Below are 26,252 nucleotides of genomic sequence, written 5' to 3' on the forward strand. Positions count from 1 at the left end.
GTGTGTTTCTTTGAAGCTTTCAGACGCTCATTAAGAACAATTACTGTTATATAGAAACTTATATAGTGTGTGTGTTTATGACTGACACATGAACATCAGAGCCTAATTCAGCAAAGGAAACAGAAATGTTTCTTAAAGGGCGCCTATGATGAAAATTAATTTGTGTAGGCTGTTTGGACAGAACTGTGTGTAGGTATAGTGTGTCCACAGTCATACTGGAGTGATGGAAACCCAACAAGTCTCTTTTTTTTTTATTTCCTGACGTTAAAATAGGACTCAAATGCTAGTGGTTGAGGCGTAGCGCGACGTGATGTACAGATGTCACTACTTCAATGTGTTCCTTTTGCCGCCATTCATACTGCGGCGACATTTCTATTTTCCAAAAACGAATCCTCTTTGCACTTAACAAGTTTACAATAATAATAAAGTGTGTTAACAAATTTTAAATGATTAATGAAGGAATTATAATGCTTTGACTTATTGTTTAATCTCATTTACAAGCACAGTAGCATATTTAAAGCTGCTGTATAGGCTATTCCTGTCCGTTCGTCCCTTTGTGCCCCCTGGCGGCTCATTCACAAACTACTTTCATACACTAAAAACAGAGCGGCAGCAATTTAAAACAGTGGCGGTATAAGCCCCGGCGGTGATGGTCACATTGAACACTCATCTACTGTAGGAGTGCGGTTTTCCCCGCCTACTGAATTGATTGATTTCTGCAAAAACATGTAACCACATTCCACGATATATATATATATATATATATATATATATATATATATATATATATATATATATATATATATATATATATATATATATTGGCAAATAAACTGGGATTAAAATATTTGTTCCAACGCTTTGTGAGTTTTATACATTTAAAAAGTTTTAAAAAGCAGCATGTTTGTGATAAACACAGTAAAATCGCTGTGTAATTCTTAACCACTATATTCACCACGGTCACATGGTGTCAGCAAACGCGCATATGTGTGCACTGCAAACAGCATTTGTGTGAGACTCACCATTTCAGAAAGGCTTGAATAAACTCCACCACAAATGCATCAAATAAATGCAACTTGGTATTTTTGATTTTTGATTATTATTATTATTATTTTATTATTATTAAAATGGTATGTAATTTAGCTAAAATATACAAAAATATTCACTATTAACATATTTAAAAAGCATCAGAAATGCACAGACCGTTTGTTTGATGTCTGGTATGCCGATGCGGAACACGATGACTGCCAGGTGTGAGTCTTCTACAGGTGTGACTGTGGTCATGCTGCGCTCCATTAGACGCCGTCGGACCTGCTGATTGGTCAACACCGGGTGATACTGCGGCTGATTGGTGGTCTGATGATAAAGAGTCGGCTGACTGGGCAAATGGGGGATTCCTCTTTGGGCGGAGTTTACAGCTCTCGGCTGTCTCTCTCCTCTCTGCCAGCCAATCACGACGGCCGCCGGTTTGGATCCATCCACCTTGCGTCCGGCCCGGTTCTGGTGCTCCTTTTCTCCCATTTCAATCATCCCATTTTGTTTTGCTCTCTTCAATCGCTCCTCCTCTTCCTCCTCATCCTCGCCCTCTTTGTCCTCGGTGCTGCCAAAAAAACGCTTGGTGTTTCCCAGCATCCTTTGCTGCACCGTGTCAGCAAGCAGTGTCGATGTCATGCCGGTGAGTCATGATGTTAATCAGCGACCACCTTAGTCTTACACAGACTACAGAAGGAAAGAAAGACAGAACAATCATTAGTGACGCATTTAGGTTTACAATCAACATAAAACCACATCAGTATTTATTATCAGTTATTATATCAAAAATAAATTAGCGTAAAGGAGCTAATAATATTGTCCTTAAAATGGGGTTTAAAAAAATTAAAAACTGCTTTCATTCTAGCCGAAATAAAACAAATAAGACTTTCTCTAGAAGAAAAAATATTATCAGACACACTGTAAAAATTTTCTTGCTCTGTTAAACATCATTTAGGAAATATTTAAAAAAGATAAAATATTTCAATGGGGGTAATAATTCTGACTTCGACTGTAGTGATTTGGAATCCTTTGATGTAGGCCACCTGGGTCAATAATGAGCACATGCTCCTCTCAAAATTAGTTTAATATTAAACTTCACAAAAAGCTACAATAAAAGACATCATGAAACAAGTAGTAACACAAAAACAGGTCATTCAGGGTGTCTTGGAGCAGAGAGGTGTCCAACCTACAGCATCTAAACACTGGGGTACCACAGGGCTCTGTTCTTGGGCCACTTCTCTTCTCCATCTTCTCCTACCACTGCTATGCTGACGATACCCAGCTACACCTCTCTTTTCACATTGATGATCCCTCGGTTCTGGCTCGCATCTCAGCCTGTCTGTCAGACATTTCACACTGGATGAAAGATCATCATCTTCAGCTGAACCTCACGAAAACAGAAATGCTTGAAGTTTCTGTCAACCCGACTCTACATCACAACTTTTCATTCCAGATGGATGGGGCAACCATTACTGCATCCAAAAAGCTGAAAAGCCTTGGAGTAACGATTGCTGACCAACTAAACTTCTCTGACAACATTTCTAGAACTGCTCGATCGTGCAGATTCACACTCTATAACATCAGAAAGGTCCGACCTTTCTTATCTGAACATGCAGCTCAACTCCTTGTTCAAGTTCTTGTTCTCTCCAGACTGGACTATTGCAATTCTCTACTAGCCGGGCTTCCAGCTAACTCTATCAAACCTCTTCAGCTGCTTCAGAACGCAGCAGCACGAGTGGTCTTTAATGAACCTAAAAGAGCACATGTCACTCCGCTGCTCATCCGTTTGCACTGGCTGCCAGTTGCTGCTCGCATTAAATTCAAAGCTCTAATGTTTGCTTACAAAGCTCCTTCTTATCTGCTCTCACTTCTGCAGATCTATGTGCCCTCCAGAAACTTGCGTTCTGTGAATGAACGTCGCCATCCCAAAGAGGGAAGAAATCACTTTCCCGAACTCTCGCGTTCAATTTGCCCAGTTGGTGGAATGAACTTCCTAACTGCATCAGAACGGTCACTCACTGTCTTCAAGAAACGACTAAAAACTCAACTATTTAGTTTATACTTCACTTCCTAATTTGCAATTGCCTCTCTGGTTCTACCACTAAAAAAAAAAAAAAAAAAAAAAAAAAAAAACTAATGTTTTGCTTCTTGTCCTCATTTGAAAGTCGCTCTGGATAAAAGCATTTGCTAAATGACTAAATTTAAACGTACAAAAACAAACACTACAAAAACCTACAAAATCTCAAAAAATCATTGATATTAAAACTTTTTAGAATACATTGTTATCACTTTAAGACTTCATGACAAAAGTAGTTATACATAAAACATTTACAGCTACAAAATGTGTAGAATAACAGTACCGCTGCTGCATGTATTTACTGTACGATAAGATCTTAAAGCAACACCCCTGCAACACAGTTTAACCACTTAGAACACCCTAGCAATGCACTGACAACTCTGCGATAAACAACTTGCTGTTTTTATAGCAGCTTAGCAAAGCATTAACCACCGCTAATAACACCCAAAAACAAAACCATGCCTGTGTCTGCAATTGCATACTTCCTTAGTATACACTATGTGAAAAACAGTATGTGAGCAGAGTAGTACGTCCGAATTCATAGTATTTGACACAGTATGTGAGAAGTACCTATATGACCTACTACTTACAGTGAGATTCTGAAGTGCAAATCCAGTGGACACTTTGCTATCCCATAATGCCAGGTGAGATTATTTATCAATAGGAGTGAAGCGACACGACTGAAGCAGGTAGGTCATAAATGCAGATGTAAATGAGTTCGTTCATACTACTCGCATTCATACTATAGGACGTACTTTTCTTATGGTCGTGTACTAAATTCAAATTCAAATGTACTACCTACTGGAGTAGTAAGCGATTTGCAGACCCATCACAACACCCTAGTAACACATTGACAACTGCTAGCACTGACAATCACTTACAGCACATTAGCAAAGCATTCATTCATTCTAGGGTTGGGCGATGTTGACCAATTTGGCATTGTACGATGTCTAATGTGAAACATTGCGATGGACGATGCCGTCATCGTCATAGGCGGAGGGTGGGGGTGGTTGTTAAATATCAATTAATTCATAACAAATTAATTAATTGTAGCCTACCGTTTTCACTATCAGAACCACATGGTCTTTGCTTTACCCATAACCAAACCATAAATAAATAAAGTTACAAACAAATTACCACCTGTCAATCACTTTTTTCCGCGGGACTCGCATAAATAGGCAGAGTGATCTGTGTCATTCTGATGGCTTTTCCCACAGCTGGTGGAGGAGACGAGAGTTCGGTTGGAGTTTACTGTAGTGCATACATTTTCAATGTTTTCACTGCAAAATCCTCACCTCGTGCGCAGATTTAGGAGACATTTATGCAGAATGCATCTTTGCACCTAAAAACGCAAAACGCAGCACTCAGGAACTTGCTGAAGTGAAAAAAGCCTGCAATGTAGTAATGTGCAGATCGATCCTAAAATATCGATATCTCCGATACCAGCTTTGTATGTTCTAGAATCGATTATCTTTTCAAAATATTGATATTTCTAATTTAGAGCAAATATGTATTTTATTGGAAGTAGAAATACAGCGGAGAGTAACCACAATTACCCTAGTTCCTCTGAATAATGCCAACTTAGTCGGAACTATTTGTTCTTCTGCCTGCAAAGTCATGTGCGTAATATGGCACTATACAACTGCAGATCACGCTACCTAGCCGCTCAGTCTGCTGGCCTGACACATGTGTAGTTATGTGTGGAGCTACTTCACTTCCATAAACTCAAACAATGCTGTTTGTGACACGTGTAACAAAACAGTGAGGTACTGTGGTAATACTACAAACGCAATCAAACATCTACACAGAAATCACAAGATAGAATATGACAACGTCATGACTAGGCGGTCAGGCGAGGAGGAAAGGAGAGGCACAAGTGCTGCTGGGGCGAGACAAACATCGCTTTCAGAGTCCTTAGGTGCAGCAGGCAGGCACCATCCAGGTACAGAGGGAGAAAATGCGGTGATGACTGATAAAACGAAAAAGAAAAAAGGTTAAAAAAAACTTTCATGGGAGCCGAAATTTAAGTAACACTACTTGTTACTTAAATTTCTCAAACAGTCATTTTTGGGCAGTATGATAATCGGATCGGTATCGCCGATACTTGCCTTCATTTTACTTGGTATCGGATCGGATAGGAAGTCAGTGGTATCGCACATCACTACTGCAATGCTTGCCCCGCCTTTGTGCTCTTCTTATTGGCCAACTGCTCAAGAACTGAACTCGAATGATTGGTTTTTATCAGCTGTCAGTCACTCAGTCAATGCCTTCTGCATTCAGAGGACTGAGCTACAACCGTGAAAATGTGAAGCGCTGAAGATGAGAGAATGAAAATAACACTGACAGATTTACCTACAGTTCCTAATAATGGCACATCTTATTAGTGATCATGTGCTGAATGTTAATCCACCATTTACACTTTTCCAAGAGTGGATAAAAGACTTCCAGTGGCTGCAAGTCCGCTATGAAAATGACTAAAGCCATTCACTGTAAAGTCTGTGAGACGGGGTTTGCAGGTAACAGCGTTTGCCACTGAATCTATGAATGCTGTCAGCCGTGCAAGCGGCAGCTATAAGTAACATTTAACAGCTCATGAAAAGACCGTTCGAGCCTCAGCTCAGTTGGCGTTTCTGTGTGGAGTTTGCATGTTCTCCCTGCCTTCGCGTGGGTTTCCTCCGGGTGCTCCGGTTCCCCCCACAGTCCAAAGACTTGCGGTACAGGTGAATTGAGTTGGCTAAATTGTCCGTAGTGTATGAGTGTGTGTGAATGTGAATGTGGATGTTTCCCAGACATGGGTTGCGGCTGGAAGGGCATCCGCTGCATAAAAACTTGCTGGATAAGTTGGCAGTTCATTCCGCTGTGGCGACCCCGGATTAATAAAGAGACTAAGCCGACAAGAAAATGAATGAATGAATATCAATATAAATGGGCGATGGATCACGATGCCGGCTCAGCATAGTGAAGTTTGTCGGCCATCAGCGATGGACAATGGCATCGTCTATCGGCACAACCCTAATTTATTCATTTTCCTTTCAGCTTAATCTCTTTATCAATCTGGGGTTGCCACAGAGGAATGAATCGCCAACTTATCTAGCATATGTTCTATGCAGCGCATGCCCTTCCAGTTGCAACCCATCACTGGGAAACATCCATACACACTCATAAGCTACGGACAATTTAGCTTACACAATTCACCTACAGCGCATGTGTTTGGACTGTGGATGAAACCCGAGAACCCAGATATCCCACACCAACACGGGGCGAATATGCAAACTTCACACAGAAAGGCCAACTGACCTAGCCCAGCTTCGAACCAGTGACCTTCTTGCTGTGAGGCGATCGTGCTACCAACTGCCCCACCGTGACACCCAGCAAAGCATTAACCACTCAAAAACGCCTAAGCAATATACTAACACCCTAGCAACAAACATAGCACTCACCCCAGAACACCCAACAGCAACACATTAACAACTGCTTATAACACCCTAGCAACAAACTAAAAATCACTAGAATCACACTAATCACTTACTGTACAACACACTAGCAACTTAAAATGAATCTTGGTGTGATTCTGGAGTCAGATATGTGTTTCAGTAGTCATGTCAAAGCCGTAAGTAAATCAGCATACTATCATTTCAAAAACATTGCAAGAATCTGATGCTTTGTCTCCAGTGAAGACTTAGAGACACTTGTTCATGCTTTTATGAGCAGCAGAGTGGATTACTGTAATGGACTCCTCACTGGCCTTTCCAAAAAGACAGTCAGACACTTGCAGCTCATCCAGAACACTGCTGCCAGGATTCTGACCAGAACCAGCAAATCAGAGCCCATCACACCTTTCCTCAGGTCTCTACACTGGCTCCCAGTTACATTCAGAATAGAGTTTAAAGTATTATTACTTGTCTATAAATCACTAAATGGCCTAGGACCTCAATAAATTACAGATATGCTCACTGGATACAAACCCAACAGATCACTCAGATCTTTAGGATCATATAAACCAGAAATTCCATAATTCAATCAAAGCAGGGTGAATCAGCCTTCGGCTACTAGCAGCACCGCCTGCTGCTGGAATCAGCTTCCATACATGATCAGATGTGCTCCAACATTAGGCACATTGAAATCGAGACTGAAAACACATCTGTTTAGCTGTGCCTTTACTGAATGAGCACTGTGCTAAGTCCCACAGAACGCACTATTGTGTCTTTCTTTTCTTTTTCTTTTTTGCATTTAGTTGTTTTATTGCAGTTTCCAAATTCACATACAGATAGGGTTTTCCACATTGTATTCACAAAACAACCAAATATCGGATTCCCAAAATTGTAGAAACGATTGAAATTATAAAATACAAAAAATTTCTATTGCTAAAAATGGAAGTTACATTAATGATTCAAGGACATTATAAGAAACAAGAAAAACAATACATTGAAAATAGTTTTGTAAATCATCAAAAAGAAACAGATACAATTAGTTTGTTGCTTTTCAGTTACAATTCAGTTGTGTACTTTTTTAACCATATTGTGGCACCCAGTCTACCCTTTTTTCTTTCTTTTTTTTCTTTCTTTCTTTCTTTCTTTCTTTCTTTCTTTCTTTCTTTCTTTCTTTCTTTCTTTCTTTCTTTCTTTCTGTATTTTTATTACCTAAACTACGTAAATATGAATTGTACATAGTGATGATGGCACTTTTAGGATCTTAAATGTAAAATATTTATTTATTTGTTAATTTTTTTAATAGGTATTGTTCTTCTTACTATCTTTCTGTAATTTTTTCTCTCATTACTAGGGCCAGACGGAATCTGCGGGCGTTTTTTGCTATTTCTGCTGAGAATTTTGGTAAAAATCTGCAGATTTCTGCTGAATTATTTTGGGAGTATGCAGTGAAGTCTCAAGGTTTTTTTTCTTCACTCCTATCAGGTAAAGTTTTTTTTCCCTCTCCGCTGTCGCCACTGGCTCGCATGGTTCAGGATTGGTAGAGCTAAGCATCGATGAATTTGCTCTTCAGTGTTTGGATTCTCAGTAATGATTTCAAATCACACTGAACTGAGCTAAACTGAACTTAAACACTAAAAACTGAACTACACTGTTTCAGTCACTATGACCATTTATGTGAAGCTGCTTTGACACAATCTACATTGTAAAAGCGCTATACAAATAAAGCTGAATTGAACTGAATTGAATTGGAGTATCATAACTAAAACCTTAATATATTAAATAAAAATAAATTACTGAATAAAAACTGAATAAATTCAGATTTACACATTTACTCAAGTAAATAAACAGAATTAATAATGGGCTAAAAATCTGCAGAAATCTGTGGAATTCTGCGGAAAATCTGCGGAATTCTGCGCGCGCAGATTCCGTGTGGGCCTACTGTACTCATTACTAAAAATAATACACAAAATAAAATTCACATCTTTCTGACTATTCGTTCTATAATAAATCTGGTCTTAATGGAAGAATATATTCTACACATTGTCTCATTAAACTCCTCAGTCTTTTTTATTTTTTATTCCTTTAAAACCAGTTTTAAGACATTTTTATCTGCTTTTAATCATTTTGATTCTTTGATGTTTTTATTTTCTTAAACCTTTTTTTTTTTTAATTCCTGCTTATGTAAAGCACTTTGAAATACCATTGTGTATAAAATGTGCTATATAAATAAACTTGCCTTGCAATGCATTAAACACTCTGAACACCTCACCAAAATGAAACCCCCTCGTTTCAGCAGGGTGTTTTCACACCTCTACTTTGGAAAAAGTCAGAAAAGTGGGCGTGTCCAGCTTTGTTTAGGGGGGAGTGTCGGAGAAAGAAAAGTGGGATGGAGTGGGAGTGTCTATTTTGGCGCGCTGACTTTCAGATTCAAAACACACACACACACACACACACACACACACACACACACACACACACACACACACACACATATATACAGGAGAAAAAGTGACTGTGTTTACATGGACATCTGTAGTCAAATTATTTGCCAAATGATTAAATGGTGGACTTTAACTGCAGTTTGGCTCTTTCATTCAGGGAATTCATTCATGCCCCTCGCAACAAACGAGATATTTGATTGGAGGATCTGCTCTAAGCGTGTATTTTTCATGCAATGTTTGATACCGCACGGCGAATGAGAGAAAAAAACTCAGAATTTCCTGGAAACTTAGATGCACTTGGCAGGTAGTGTCAGAAAGCCGCGTGGGTTATTCCGGTCACTAAATGTGGTGAAAACCCTACACAAGGTTAATGTTTGGTTGTGGTGCTAACATGTTTACACTTGGTGCAATAGTTAACTTAGTTCGATATGAACAAACTGAATAAACAAAGAGCACTGGTCGCTCACTTACCAAATCTGTAGAGACAGGACAATCACCAGCAGCTAGAGCCGCGTCTTTATTAAGAGGAGACTAAAGTGAATCCGGATCTCAGCATTTGCAGATGAGAACAGCTCTCAGGTAAACAATAATCCACCTTAGACACGCAAGTTATTGTTGTCGAGCGTCGCGTACACTGTAATCCACTCGTGACTCTAGTTGAGCTCTCACAGAGAGAAAATGAAAACAAAACTTAACAGCAGTAAACTATAAAAGCAACACTTCACGCTTGTTTTGCCAACACAACGTGGCGTCTCTGCCGTCTAAACACTGTGACAGTAATGAATATTAATGAAGTTGCACAATAGAGCGTGCTGATTGGTTTGAACCAAGCCTTACTCATGCATTAATGCAGCACACTGTAAGAAGTAATAAGACACACTCTGGCACAGACGTCCAGTCTGCACGCTGGAATACACGCTATTATCTCATGACCGTGACGCAGCTTCAAAAATTTGTTTCAAACAGGAAGTACGAATTTGCTTGAAATAACGCAAAAACAACCAATTTACACTTTTTAGTGAGATATAGGTGTCCTAATAGTGTTTTTAGCAGTGTGGGACACATATACGACTGTCAACAGCTCAAAAAATATGTTTTGTTGTTTCGTGACCCTTTATTGCTATATTGTAACAATGAATATATTTTTTCATTATTTTATAAAGATCTGCAGGTTGTGACAGGGTTCTGTTATGTGACTTTCCACATTTTACTTCTAAAAATACCAAACTCCAGCCGTATCTCTAGGGCACGCAGACTGGATTCAATTTGCAGAAGGCTGAAAGTAGAATTCAGGCTAAATTACGGTGTGATTTAGCTCTTCTCTGTGTGCTGGCGCTGATGTCCATGTGCATCTAAAAGATGATGTTATTGTTCTTAGCTTGTTAATGTTAATCGTCATCACTCTAAAGGAAAATAAAAAAACTGCAGGGCTCATTTGTGCTTGCAGTTGTTATGACCTGTAGTTTTTGGATTATTTCGATCTCTGTGGTATTTCATTTTTTTCGACTGTCTCTGTCAACTTGAGTATGGATTGTTCATTATAGTCATATTGCTTGCTGCATTGTTTATTGATTGATTGCTAGAGTTTATTCGAGAGACTATTTACAATCAGAAAGAGAGAAAGTTGTTAGATTTGTTGTCATTTGTTTCTATTTTCAGATTTCCCCATCATTGACCACTGCCTTTTTAAAGACCTTGGTTCAGATTTGTGATTCTGGATTATGCATTTAAAAAAAAAAAAAAAAACTTCTATATATTGTATATACTTACAAAAAGTAGGGGCCTTGATAGCATTTTATATAATATGTTTGTTTTGTTTTTTTGTTAAATAGTTAGGAAGGTAAATTGTATTTTATTATTATTATTATTGTGTGTGTGTGTGTGTGTGTGTGTGTTGTCCATTTTTTTATGCTTTACATTAAACATGACAATATTTTTACTTCACATTACATTTTACATTACTTTGCCCCTAAAGAGATTCCCAACAAACCAATAACTACTTTAACTTTTACCATATCTCTCTGGTGTGACACATTCATTATATAATAGATTCAGTTCCTCTCACTAACAATAACCAACCCATTTCTGTTACGACTTAGATGTTGTAGCACAGCATTAATCTGATCCTCTTTAGATATGTGTGGGGGGGGGGGGGGGATGTAAATGCAAACTTTTGGAATAATCAGGAACAATCATAATCGTGAGGCAAGTAGTTAAAAATGAAATACCTCCATGCTAAAAATCTATTATTAGCCACACCAGTGCTTATTAAGTGAACATGAATTTGATTCATCAATAATGTCACTATAAATCTTTTTTCATTCTTTGATTATTAAAAAACAAAACTGCTGCAGATGCCTCAACATTTATATAGTAATTGTTTGAATCTACAAGGTTACCCAGTCACAACTAGAAGATTGTAAACAAAGGCAAAGACAAATTAGATTATATAATCATAATCATTGGGGCCCTATCATAAACGTGGCACGATAAGACGCAAGACGTGTTTGCCATGATGTTGTAACGCCTGGTTCACTACAGGAAGGCACAGGATCATCAAAACATGTATATTTATTAACAATAACTTACAAGGAAGAGCACTGAAAGGACATTGGGTGAAGACAGACATCAATGTAGCAAGAACACCAGACAATGAATGTTCTGTATGCCTGGACTTAAATACACAGGAGATGATGAGCTGATTACATGCAGGGGATGAACACAGGTGGAACAGATGAACATTAACTAGTGGCGGGAACTGAAACAAAGGAACACATGGTGAAGGTCACATGAGGAAAACAAACACACGATGAAGACAGGTTGTGATAGACGTGTTGCCATTTTTAGACCAGTGCAACCTAAATTTTCCTGTTTTCCACTACGTTGTTTAAATGGCAAATCCATTTGCGCCACTTTGTGGTTTTTGTGGAAAAGAGGTGTGTGAAGGTGCATTGTTGGCGGGTTGGTAGTTTGAGGAACTAAAATATACTGTGCAAAAGACCAGCTGAAAGCAGGTCTTAAATCCACCACAGAGCGCTTTAGTTGTGCGCAACTGATTAATTTTTTTATAAATTTATTATATGCATATTTATTTTTGTTTGATTAAGAAAAAACCTGTCAGGTTTTGGACCATATGGGGAATAAGAACAAGTCATGTGTTTGGATATAAAAGTGACACTTTTTAAATCACACTTTGTTATTATTGTTCATTTATTCCTTTGCTGGAAATTAGAAATTGATATACAAATAGTTTTTAAATAAATCTTTGCGCTTAACAAACTAAATTAATTATGTAGGCTGATGAATGTCTGTGCGTACAACACCATTTCCTTATCCATGAAAGAGAGAAAAAGAAAGTGAAAGTAAAGAGGTAGAATGGAGGAGGCTTGTTCTTTATCCTCGCGCTGCAGATGCTCTGTTCAGCTGTTTTCTTGCTAGTGAAGTGTTCAGTTTTTCCACTTACAAAGTCGCCATGTAAACAGCAAATGCGCTTTGGCGCAGCGCAACTCTTAAAAGCAATGGGAGATGAGACTGATTGTTTTATTCTCAAAACACACCTATAACTCCTTAAGTGAATAAGCACAACCCTGTTAGACCATGAGCTGCGGCGCAAATTGTATTTTTCCGTCCTTAAAATAGAAAAAGCACATTCAAACACGCTCTTAATGCTTTTGCGTCATGTGCTTTTAGATGCCTAGATTATAAAAATAGAGCCCATGTACTCTATATGGTTGCAATTCACTGTCAATACCTAGCAGACACACAATGTCATTAGATATGGCAACCAAAATCCAACGTCTGATAGACGTCATATTGGTAATGTCCACACAACGTGAAGCAGTAACATCATTAGATGACAATATTTTGTAGAATTTTTAGGTTGCGTAAGAAAGTCCAATGTTGGTTATTGATTTTCATTTCCAAACAAAATGCAACATCCCACGACATTGGGGTAACAACGTGAACGTACTGCTGGGTACCTTCATGACAGATAAACTTAAGTTGATTTTATGCTGCATTGATGTTACAATAGTTACAACGCTTGTTTCTGCTTTATTCCAACCACACTGAAAAAAGTGTTGCATGCAGAACTGTTGCAAACAATTTATTTGTGATAAATTTAAACAAAAAAATTAAGTTTAATAATGTTTAACTTAATTTCTTTGTTTAAATTCAGCCCAAATAAATTGTTTACAACCACTCAACGTAAAAGAAATTTTGTAAATCCAAGGAATCATCTTTGAATAATTTTTTCAGTGCATCGTGAGGATTTGTTTCATGTGTTACGCCACATTCACACGGGGCGTCAGAGTCAACATTTCCCATTCACTTTGAATAGGTGACGTCAGGTGTTGCCGAACTGAATTGTGAATCCGTCGGTGCCGCATTCAGAAGCGTTGCTCGCAGCAGAAGTTGGGACTAGCTCAAATTTTCAAGCGCCAATGGAAGCATCAGCCAATCAGATCTCTGTATGCAAATACACCAGCTAGAAAGTGGCCTATTGCTGACTGAATTTCATTGGCTGACGCTGCTATGACGATCGCGTCAGCCCCAAATTCAGACAAACCTTCAGTCAAGCGTTGATGCTAAAGCGCAGTGTGAATGGGGCGTTATAGAGCAGAGGCTCATTTGAGAACATGCAATGCCAGATATTTTTTCTTTTCATGCCAAAAACATCCTAACGAAAACCAGTCGACAACCTTTCATAACCTAAAAAGCTCTATTTTTCCTTTTTACTTTAAGCTGTTTCCACTACATCAATGAAAATGCAACAAACACATGAAATTCAAACTTACTATGTTAAATAGTACGTAATGTCAGCTGACAGAATTGCATATTACACCTTTTAAATAATTTGTACTCATTGGGTATTTTATGTTTTTTCTGTAAAAAAATAAATATACAGAAATAGATTAAACTCAAGGTAAATATCCACCTAAAACCTCGAAACAGTCACCAATAATGAGGTGAGCTCTCATAACCACATATATTATTCATTCCTTATTCATTTTCTTGTCGGCTTAGTCCCTTTATTAATCCGGGCTCGCCACAGCGGAATGAACCGCTAACTTATCCAGCACGTTTTTTTTTACACAGCGGATGCCCTTCCAGCTGCAACCCATCTCTGGGAAAACACATATATTAAAACCTACTTTTTAATTGAAGGTAAATAACCATCTAAAGCCATGAATGATTGAATCAGTCAGTCATAATGACTTGAGCTTTCATATTATTTAAAGATTATTGATTTATTAAGAGTTTTTAATTGTGAGTGTTGCAAATGCTTCAACTTCAGAGCCTTGCATCTTGCATGTGGTTTGAAATGCCTGTTATCTTTTACCCACAAACACTGAATCTCAAATTTAAGATCGAACACACCGAGGACTGCCAGAAAAACACACATTGACATTCAGGAAAAAAGACTTCATGCCCCATGTTTTGTAAGAGTTTTGTGAAAAATGCGATACAAATGAAGTTAGTTGGCTTCATTTGACTTACAGATTAGATGGTTGGTAGCGAGTGTGAGATTGCCGCGGCTTTGTGAAGCATCAGCTCACTGCATTTCTGCTGATGACATTGTAGTTTAATTGCACCCGAGAGAGACACCGACTCTCTGGATTTATTTTTATCAACTCTGTCAGCATGTTTTTAATCTTTGCTTCATTTTACACTCCACTTTATTCACAAACACCTTCAACATATCTGTACAGACGTAAGATCTCTCCTTCAGCTCTTGTCATCTACAGTAAATACTGTAAAGAGAGTGACGTCAGTGATGTCCACATTTAGAAAGTGTCCTGTAAACCTCCAGGGATCTCCGTCACCTCATTACTGACGGCTCGTGGCGATTCATTCAAGACGAATATTTACTTACATGTTTGTGCGCATTTCTCACTGTAAATACTGCAGCTATTAGATTACATTATTCAGTTCAAAATATGTTTTTATTTCTTAACTATTTAGTTTTGGATTATGCAGTTTAATTTATTTTTAAATTAATTATTTTTTTTAATAAATTTTTATAATAAATTATATTTATTTTTTTTATGAATTTTAGAGTTTATGCATGTAAAGTTTACCCACAACATACCAAAAATGAAACATTTTAAATTGAAATCTCAGCAAAACATTACAAAACAAAAGAGTCAATCAACAAAACCATTTAATTAAGCATTGCTTTTAATAGTTTGGTTTTGGATTGTTTAATTACTATTAATTTGACTGATTTTATCAATCATTTCTGGCTATGAAAACATATCTATGTATTTGAATTCTGATAAACGTATGCTCACTTTCATTCTTGAAAAGACATTTGCATACATTTTCAGTTCCTTCTGAAAAGCTGACTGTCATCTACATTTACTTAAATATACAGTAAATTATATCATCGCAGTTTCTGTGATTGGTTTACAGACAAACCACAACATACCACACAACTATACAGTAGATTGTCAGCAGATATCCAGTGCTAAAACAAAGATAATATATCACCAACCTGGTAAACTTCGGCAACCAACAATTCATCCTTACAAAAGCAGCAGAGCCTTGTACTTGCTGTTGGAGAGATACTGTATGTATGTAATTTTAAATTAATATCATATCTTCTCTTTAAAACAGGCAGAAAAAAGCATGACTGTTTTTGAGCATGAGTGCCAAACTGCCAATTCAAGAGTGAATCAGGCCAACAGGACACAGATGGTCTCCTTCACAAACCCACTAAATCAACTGCTCATTTCATCTATAAAAAATACTGACGTCAAAATCAAGTTGAGGTTTCCGTTGAGGCCGAAGTTAGTCAGAATTAGTCCCTCAGAAGATAGTTATGTCTCAATGGTTATGCTAGTCAAGAAGGCTGGTAGAAATAAAAGAACACCGATGTTAATATCTGATCAAATATTTAAAAGGCATTAAAAAGCTGTAACGAATGTCGATATATCTATCGATCATGTCTTTTCTGTTTATCAAATCTGCATTTATAAGATTAAAATATGCATATTTCAAGAGTTCACACTAAGCTGATGATTGATAATAAAGCGTGTTTGGCATGCTGTCCCAGTAGAGAGCCCTAAGCTCATGAGATCCTCGAGCCCTGGGCTCCCTACTGTTGCAAGGTGAGAGGGGAGTTTGAGTTCTGGTAGGTCTCGAGAGCTCCCCTGCTTAATAATGGTGTACTGAAAACCCTAATGTTGTCTTTAATTAATTAAGTAAAGTTGACTGAATATAACTTAAAATTTTGCATTTTGGTGGTATCACCTAAAAATATGAGTTAATTTAACTCATGTACCATGAAAATGCAAAAACTTAAGATTTCAAGTGTAGTGAGCTCAAAATCATAATTAATCCTTTGGAAAAAAAATAGGTCATTTTCACAAATGTAGTCTTGACTGTTAAATTCTAATATGTGGAAACTTTTTAGTACAAGATCTTTTTTAAATCAGAAAACATGGCTTCAGATATAATTATTCATCATAATGTGAATAAATGGCTACTTATTTTTTTGTTTAAAATTTATTTTAAAATATTTTATAGTATATTATTACACACACACACATATAAATACATTATATATATATATATATATATATATATATATATATATATATATATATATATATATATATATATATATATATATATATATACACACACACACACACACATATATATATTTATATATATATATACATATTTATATATATATATATATATATATATATATATATATATATATATATATATATATAGTACTATTTTAGTTGAACTACGGGGCACTAGAGGGCGCTGGTCAGACACCTGGAATGTATAATAGGTGAGTGAGTAAATGAAGAAGAGATTCAGTTGTGGTAGATGGAAGTATGGTTCCTTGGAGCCACTTCAAACCGTTTGTATTGTAAAGTCCTTGTTGGTAAACCTTGCCTTTAAGATCAGCCTAAGGGCTTCCTTATTCAGTTTGCCAAACTTAGCACTAAGTTTGGTGAACTGAACAATTTAAGTATAATCTACAAAAGTTAAATAAGTGAAGTTTATTCATAAACTAATTTCGAGAGGATCACGTGATTATGATTGAACACGGCTGGTTCTGCATTAGCATGCATGATCCACCAATCAGGCCATTCCTAACCCACTATAAAGAGCCAGGGTTTTTTCACTACAGTCATCTTCGATTTGAAGGATCCCCCCTTCCACCCCTACCTTTTCACCTTTCCCTCCATAGGGCAGCACGGTGGCCCAGTGACTAGCACTGTCGCCTCACAGCAAGAATGTCACCGGTTCTAGTCCTTCAACAGGCCGGTGGTCGTTTCTGTGTGTAGTTTGCATGTTCTTCCCGAGCTTGTGTGGGTTTTCCCCGGGTCCTCCGGTTTCCTCCCACATTTCAAAAACATGCACAACAAGTATATTGATAAATCTAAATTTGCAATTCAGGTAATCTCATAATGCAGCATATCGTTTAATAGCAGTCAATTTTTAGTCATCAGCTCTTATCAAGGGGGAGTTGTCGAGATCTACATGAGCTCAAGGCTCCCCTCTCTTCCTCCAAACGGGATGATAGCCCAGGGAAAACCCACACAAACACAGGGACAACATGCAAACTCCACACAGAAATGCCAACTTGGGGCCAGATAAAGATCTGAGCCAGTGACATTCTTGCTGTGAGGCAATGATGCTAACCATTGGGCCTCGGTGCTGCCCTGACAAGGAAAATGGAGGAGTAGGGGTGGATTCTTCAAGATGAAGATGGCTAAGGTGAGATACTCTGGTTATTTATAATGATTTAGGGATCGTCTGATTGGTGGATCATGCGTTAGCTAACGAGGTACCAACTGCTATGAATCATAAGCGTGTGCTCCTCTTGAAATTAGTTTATACTTAGAAAAATGGGCAACACTTTAGTTTAGGTCACAGTTAACGGAATTATCAACTAACAATACTAGTTTAATAACTACTAATTAGCTGTTTATTAATAAGGTAGACGTGGGTTTCGGTTTTAGTGTAGGATTAGGGATGCAGAATAAGATCATATTTTATAATGAACAGTTATTATCTTAATAATAGGCAGGAATTAAGCCAGTAGTTAATAACATGAATTGTGAACTAAAGTAAATGTTAATTTTCAGCATCGTTGCTTTAGTCTTCAGTATCACAGTGTCCTTCAGAAAAGTTTTTACAAATTTTTGTATGAAAAAAATGGATTGAAAGTAAACAAAACAGACTAAATGCACAGTAAATGACTACATGCTCCAGCACCCACAACACATTCACAAACCTTTGCTTTTAAAACATACAAATCCAGCCATTTATTGTTTAACTACTTTGCTTCTGGGTGAAGAAATCCCCTCTACTCTATATACATGTATATGAAACGTCAGCCACGTGCATGAATCCCCTTCATATTAAGCAGCTAATAAAACCGGACCAATGAGAGCGCAGAGAAGTGTTTCTCCCTCGCCTGATTAGCTCTCCGCTGTATAATTGGCAGTTGACTGGGGCAGGTGGGGAAAAATAGAGCACTGGCCTCATTTTGCTCTCTTGAGACGATTCAGAGAGAGTAACGCAGGCACCACACAGAAACCAGCAGCCCAAGGACAAAGAGGGAAGAGCAGTGATACGAGACCAGGCCATGAAAACAGTAGAGAGACTGCAGAAACCGATCTTTCAGGACAGCGGACGCGAGTCGAGGCCGCTCTAAAACAATTATTCCACTTAGAAACAAATGCATGATAGTCAATAGTCCAAAATAATCCAGTATTGGCTCACATAATGCATTTCCGAAAACAATGCATCGTCCATTCAGCTTGCTCTGCTTCAGCCTTTTACACACTCCTCTGGTCGTATTGTACTTCATTCTCTCGCATACGTAGCGCACCGCCCCCCTGCTATGTAGGACAGGGTGAATATAGATATATTTCCAGTGAATCGGTCCCCAGAAACTTTAATTGGAGAACTTCCATGGAACAGACTGTCCCACTTTTATAACCCGTTAAAAAGAAATGGAGCAACCAGGTCCGGCATTGGTCTCTTCCTCTCGCTCACGCTCTTTGTGTCTCTCACCGGCCATCGCTTCAATACAAAAGAATGACAGCGCAGATAATGGACAATTAAACTGAGTGTTGGTGGTCCTTTCTGCACTTTTTCCCTGGAGCTTCCGCCATTTAGAAAAGCACAAAACCACTTTCTGTTTCCATAAAGAACCTGCTAATTGAATGATGGTTATCCTCGTGAAGTGAGATGACCCCTCATCTCAACATTACAGAGGGTTATACAGTGAATAACTGCTTAAAGCAATATATTGGGGTATATGCAGACAGACTTTTCATTTTCAGTCAGCCAGCTCAAGCGCTTCTGGTGAAAGGTCATGTCATCAGAAAATCGCAGTGTTTAAGATCTGATTTCTTTAAAAATCTGTAATCTTCACAGGATAAAAAGCACTGCATTAAATTCCAGAGTTCCGTGTATTTTACCACAGTATTTTCAATTGAGTTTTAGCATTTGGCCAGAGGAGAAATAGTCGTGCCCAACTAAGCCTGGTTTCTCTAAAGGTTTGTCTTTCCTTCACTTTCATCAGTTGGCTAAGTTTGTAACTCGCCTCTGTCGCCACTGGTTTGCTTGGTTGAGACTTGTGGAGCTGCGTATCGATGGATTTTGTCTTCAGTGTTTGAACTTTCAGCACTGAAAAATTAAACCACACTGAACTGAACTAGACTGAACCTCAACTCTGAAAACTGGACTGACACTGTTTCAATCTACTAGAACTTCTATGTTAAGCTGCTTTGACACAATCTACATTGGAAAAGCTTTATAGAAATAAACATGAATTACATCTTCACCAGCTACTAGTGACGACGCTTACTTTTAAGTGGTCTTTTGTCTCATTTTATGCTTGAACAATTTAATGAATGCTGAAGTCTTTTTAGCTGATTATATTTTAATTACTTTACAGCATTTAAGGCTGATTTATACTTCTGCGTCAAATGCACGCGTATGCTACGGCGCCGCCTACGCGTCGACGCATAGCCCTACGCTATGGCCGTTGGCGTCGCTGACGTGCACCACTCAAAAAATGTAACTACACATTGCAACGACGCGTAGCGCAAGCTCTGTGATTGGTCGGCTTGGTAGCGCTGATGAGTCTGGGCGGGACCGAAAGCCGCGCGAGCCCAATGGCGCGATTGTTTACAAGTATGGAGTCCCGTGAAGGAGTTCCAGATGGAAAGTTTTGTTTTTGTGTTTACCTCATAGTTAAAGTTCCTGCCTCAAAATGAGCAAGTTTGAGCCACTTGTACAACCCGGAAGCATTCATATAGAACAAAACACAGGCGAAGAAACTCGACACAGAGACACATTAACACCTCACTGCCAACTAGCGTTTTGGAAGTGTTAATGCAGACAGCGCGCAGAAGTATAAATGCACAGCTACGCGCGTAGCATGCGCTATTGGTTACGCCGGTCACTTGACGCAGAAGTATAAACCAGGCTTTATGCTGTAAAAGGCACAACATATTCTGAAATGTAGCCCTAAATACATTTGAGGAGATCGTGAATTATGTAGCCAAAGGTGTGCATGGCTGCGTTTCATCTTTAAACTAAATGCTTTGGGGCGACATGGTACCATTCCTTTTCGTGCTTACCAGCTGATCAATTAACTTTGTATGGACAGCTTTCCCGCTGTTATCAGTGTGTTTAGTGGCTCGCCGTGTACGTCAGCGGAGTTGACTATGACAATGGGATTTAAGTCCAGTGAAGAACAGTTCCAAAAAGCAGGTAAGACAAAAGCAAAAGTCAAAAAATAAAATAAACAAGTAAATAACAGGGAGAAAATGTGGTAAAATCTGAAAATGTGGTAAAACTCAGGTGGCGACAAGGGCTTTTCTTTTTTTGGATTGCTTTTGAAAACACTATCGGTTGGGTTTAAGGAAGGACGTGGGTGAGTCAGTCAGTGACCTCTGGTAGATTTACGCAATAACAGCAGGCGCGGATGGCACTCGTGAGAAATTAAAGATCTAAAAAGCGTACAGAGCGCCCTCTGGTGGATTTGTGAAAACTAAAAATGCAACAACAAAAAAAAAACATACCTCTTGGGATGTATTTAAGGCTTTCCAGAAATGTATATAGGGGCACATATTTAGAATGAGCTTTATAAAATTGAAAAAAGTCACATCAACATTTCACTGGAAGTTTATCAGTGGCTCAAAAAAACAGTAGCTGTGAATATAGGCCAGTTGCAGTACTCCAATAATTGCAGTAGCAATTTTCTTATGTTTCTGAAAGTCTCTTTTCCAAAGCTTGCATTTATTTGATCAATGGTTGATTCAATTTTTAAAGTTTTATAGTAGTTACTAAGGAGTATTTTGGGTGTTGCCCACTCCAAGTCATTATGGTTTTAGTCTCTCCCCCAATGTAAATCTGTGGGATATATTCACAAATTAAAACGCACACATTTGATATGTCAAGTTTTACATTAACATTCAATTTGTAAAAAGTACTAGTATCTCTTTCTTAAAGCACTTTTCTACTGCCTGGTATGGCTTACTTTTGTGGGGTTTACCACAGTGTACAACATCTAGCACTATTTTCAGTACCACTTCAGTTAAAGCTGATGAAGCAAGCATGGCGGATGTTAAAATGTGATGTGCAAACACTGCACACAAGACATCAATTTAAGATTTGAAACTTAGTAACTTGCTAGAATTAATTAATTAGCCAGCAACATTATCATTTCAAATGACTGCTTTAGGCAACTTTTAAATGGTTTCATGGTGGTTAGTAGAGGAGTGCAGACACACTTCTCATTTACTTTTCTCATGTACTAGTATACAATAAATAAAAAAATTTGTCTAATCAATAATATACATTTGAAAAGGTACTAAGAGCTAATGAACAAGTACTATAATTTTAGGAATAAGCACTGCTAGCTAATAAATAAGTAGAACTATTTAATGAAAAAGATACAAGTATCTATGCTAACATCGATTACTTTATATAGTCTTTATTAAATATAACTTTTCCTTTTTATAGTTTGTAATTCATTGGCCAAAAAATATAAATAAAACTGAAATATATATATATATATATATATATATATATATATATATATATATATATATATATATATATAATTTTGACTCATGAGTGTTTATTTTTAATTCCTAAATTAATCTGTTTTTTATAGATTTTTGCACTGGACGATTAATCGAAGGCAACATTTATGTGCAATTTGTCAGCAAAGCCAGTTCTACGATGTCGGCATGTGCTTTCAGATGGAGCAACAATTACAACACAGGCACAGTCGAGGTACCCCAACAAGCTATGCAAAATCGTGCTTAAAATCAAAACAAACTTAATCAGACTATAATTATATTTACATCATTGTGGGCCATGAAAATACCACATTTAAAAAACGTATTTTTTTTCCAAACTCACTTTATAACTTTAGTAATGTTCGAAATAAGTCTCTGAGACAATTTGCTAGTCATGTTACAATGCAACGCTACGAGGATTTCCTGCACGAGAGCACCCTCTGGCCTTTGAAGATTTACTACTGAACATACAACCGTGCTTCTCTGACAAGATTTGCATGAAAATTGCTAGCATGAACAATCATATTTTAGATTTAACTTTGAAGGGAATTCGCTGGACAAAATATATGCTGGAATAGTTGGTGGTTCATTCCGCGGTGGTAAACAAAGGACTAAGCTGTATATGAATTAATGAATAGTAATCATGAATAATAATAAATAATTAGCATAAACAATAAATTCTATAGTAGGATAGTGTTCTGACAGCCATGTGTGTAAATTAAATTGATCTCCAAGGCATTAACTATTCAATTTATGGCATAAAATTAAAAGCACACATCTGTTTAAATAAAGCATCACTAATAAACCATGGTAGTTACATCCAGAAACAATCCCACAGAGATCTACGTGACTGTGCAGAATCATGACCACTCCTCTAAGCCCAGTAATTTACCAGGAAACATCTGTTATTGTGAAAGTCATAGGGACATTGCATTTGTCAAAACAATCCAGATGCAAGGATGCATATCAGAAAAATGCAGGTGCATGTCGCAGTATTTATCAACATGAATAGAAAGGCACTAAGGACACCAGTGGCCAGTGTTGCTAAAATTAACACACCATGTTGTCCTACAAAAACCACACTAGGGCACTTGAAGCAGCTAAATCTCATGCAGCGAACAAATGGAGGAAACTGAGCTAATCACAAATACAGCGAATGGTGGACTCAATGCTAAATATGTCCTGTACAGTGATAGGTTTTTAATGGAACGCTTAATCAGGGTTTATAGTCTTTAAATCTAGAGTTGAAGGCAGCTCTTGCTAGTTAGTTCTGCTTTTATGGTGCCAACTGTGTGAAACGTGTGGCTCAAAGTAATGCTAAATGTTGTGTAGCAACACACAGGCAATGATAAACCATAACAGTTACTATTTCAATGCTCATGTCAATAAATATGTATGTACCGATGAGTTTTAGAATTACACTTGAGTTACATACAACAGATCTAAACATGCTACAGCATGCATTTTCTTCTTCAAACTCAAAGCCAAAAACATACACAGCTTTTACAATTAAAAACAGTTTGAGTCATTTTACTTGTATAATCAATACTATAAAACATCACGATCATCCCAAAAACTTGAAATTAATGTCAAATCCCACTATTACTAACTACTATTACTAACTAATTAACATTCATTGTGAAACATGTATATGTAAGATAACCTGAAGTGATGTTAACAGGACTAATGAGAATTGATCAGCCAAAATGAACAGAAGCTTTACAGAAGGAACTAAATGATGAGGAAACCCAACGCTGTGACCTCATTCAACAACATACTGGAGGTCAGCGCTCCACAAGAGAGGAGGAGTATGAGAGAAAACTGGGACGAAGAAAAACAGAACTAAATGATGCAGAGAAAAAGCTCAAGAATGAGAGAATAAGAGGAGAAAAGTCAGGAGAAACTCCAAAAAGCACAACAATTTCTGTATCAACACCTCACAAATAACACGGATGGATGGATGGCTGCAGTCAAAAGATAGATGGATGGATGGCTGCAATTCGATAGATGGATGGAAGAATGGATTGATGCGATAGATTGATCATGGATGGATAGATGCAATTGATAGATAGATTGATGGATGGATAGATGCAATCAATATAGATTGATGAATGGACGGACAGATGCAATCGATAGACTGATGGATGGATAGATGCAGTCGATAGACTGATAGATGGATAGATGCAATCGATATAATTGATGGATGGATGGATGCAATCAATAGATTGATGGATGGATGGATGGATAGATGGATGCAATCAATAGATTGATGGATGGATGGATGAATAGATGCAATCGATAGACTGATGGATGGATAGATGCAATCGATATAATTGATGGATGGATGGCTGCAATCAAAAGATTGATGGATGGATAGATGCAATCGATATAGATTGATTGATGGATGGACAGATGCAATCGATAGACTGATGGATGGATAGATGCAGTCGATATAATTGATAGATAGATGGATGGATGGATGGATGGATGGATGGATGGATGGATGGATGGATGGATGGATGGATGCAATCAATAGATTGATGGATGGATAGATATATGCAATCGATATAGATTGATCGATGGATGGATGGATAGATGCAATCAATAGACAGATTGATGAATGGATGCAATAAATAGATGGACATGCAGGCAGGCAGGCAGGAGATAGATAGACAGATAGACGGATGGATGGATGGATGGATGGATGGATGGATGGATGGATGCAATTGATACATAGAATGATGGATGGGTGGATGCCATAGATAGATAGATAGATAGATAGATAGATAGATAGATAGATAGATAGATAGATAGATAGATAGATAGATAGATAGATAGATAGATAGATAGATAGATAGATAGATAGAATGGATGGATAGATGCAATCGATTGACAGATTGATAGATGGATGCAGTCGATGGATTGATGTATGGGTGGATGCGATAGATAAATGAATGGATAGCTGGATGGATAGATAGATAGATAGATAGATAGATAGATAGATAGATAGATAGATAGATAGATAGATAGATAGATAGATAGATAGATAGATAGATAGATAGATAGATAGATAGATAGATAGATAGATAGATAGATAGATAGATAGATAGATATACGGATGGATGATGGATGATAGATAATATATGATGACGATAGATAGTCCCTGCTTTTTCAACCAATTAACTTATTGCACACAAAAAAATCTGTTCAGGAATGCACATAATACACACAGCTTAAAGGGACAGTACACCCCAAAATGAAAACTCACTGATTATTTACTCACCCTCGAGAGGTTCTAAACATTTGTGGGTTATTTTTTTCTGAAAGAAATAAGATATTTTGAAGAAAACTGGAACCATTAACTTCCATAGTAAGAAAAACAAACTCTATGAAAGTCAGTGGCTGTGTTTACAGCTTTCTGCAATATATCTTTTTGTGTTCAACAGAAGAAAGTTTCGAGCGAGTAAATGATGACAGAATTTTCATTTTTGGGTGAACTGTCCCTTTAAGTTCACTATGCACTTTACACACTGTATACTCAACAGCCAATTTCAGCACAAACTGTTTAAACACATGCATGCAAACTTTCACACTTACTCTCTCGCTTGTTTGAGTGTGTAATAGTGCTCTCTGTGCACTGTGACTTACCTTTGCTCTCAGCAGGCCTCTCACACCAGGAAAACAGCACACACACACACACACCCACTCACTAACAGCATCATTTAGAGCAGAGTCAAAAGCGCTGCATGTGCATTTACAGCAGTTCACAGCTCTGTTAAAGCACACCAGCACAAACTGCATGTGCACAAGATCATCACTTTCCCAAAAGAAATCTTTAAAGCATCTAGGAGTCACATGCCTGTCTGGAAGTCTTTCCCGTTATACCGAACACACTATCCAAGTGGGAATTTATACCTGAATGTCCAGCCTGAGCTTTCTCATTCCTGCACAGAAGAGCCGCTTTGCTCCAGAGAGTCAGTCAGAAGAGGCTCCAGAAAGACACAACAGGAGTAAACAGTCATAAAAAAGCGAATTTCCCCATGCACATCCAGGCGTTGCGTCCACGCAAGGATCACCTCCAGCACTGGAACAATCTCTCTTCTGATCTCTCCCGCTGTCATGCACTCAACCACTCCTCCCTCCAGCCTCGCTTTCCACACACGCGCACACACACACACACACACACACTCACAAA

General features: G+C 37.8%; 1 protein-coding gene across 6 annotated transcripts in view; it reads right to left on the reverse strand.

Annotated features, from left to right (window-relative positions):
• The window catches only part of LOC101884567 (SH3 and multiple ankyrin repeat domains protein 1), a 146,818-nt gene that overhangs the window by 100,288 nt on the left and 20,278 nt on the right, over window positions 1-26,252 (reverse strand). For 4 of the 6 annotated variants that reach the window (XM_073941113.1, XM_073941112.1, XM_073941115.1 and 1 more), the window contains one exon: window positions 1,204-1,719. In XM_073941113.1, coding sequence (XP_073797214.1) covers window positions 1,204-1,671 — 468 coding nt within the window. In that variant the 5' untranslated portion in view covers window positions 1,672-1,719. Of the gene's footprint in view, window positions 1-1,203; window positions 1,720-25,972; window positions 26,161-26,252 lie in introns of those variants that run through there. The other 2 variants (XM_073941114.1, XM_021470241.3) reach the window with 1 other exon arrangement.

The sequence above is a fragment of the Danio rerio genome, chromosome 24 (assembly GCF_049306965.1).
Source record: "Danio rerio strain Tuebingen ecotype United States chromosome 24, GRCz12tu, whole genome shotgun sequence".
Lineage (NCBI taxonomy): Eukaryota > Metazoa > Chordata > Actinopteri > Cypriniformes > Danionidae > Danio > Danio rerio.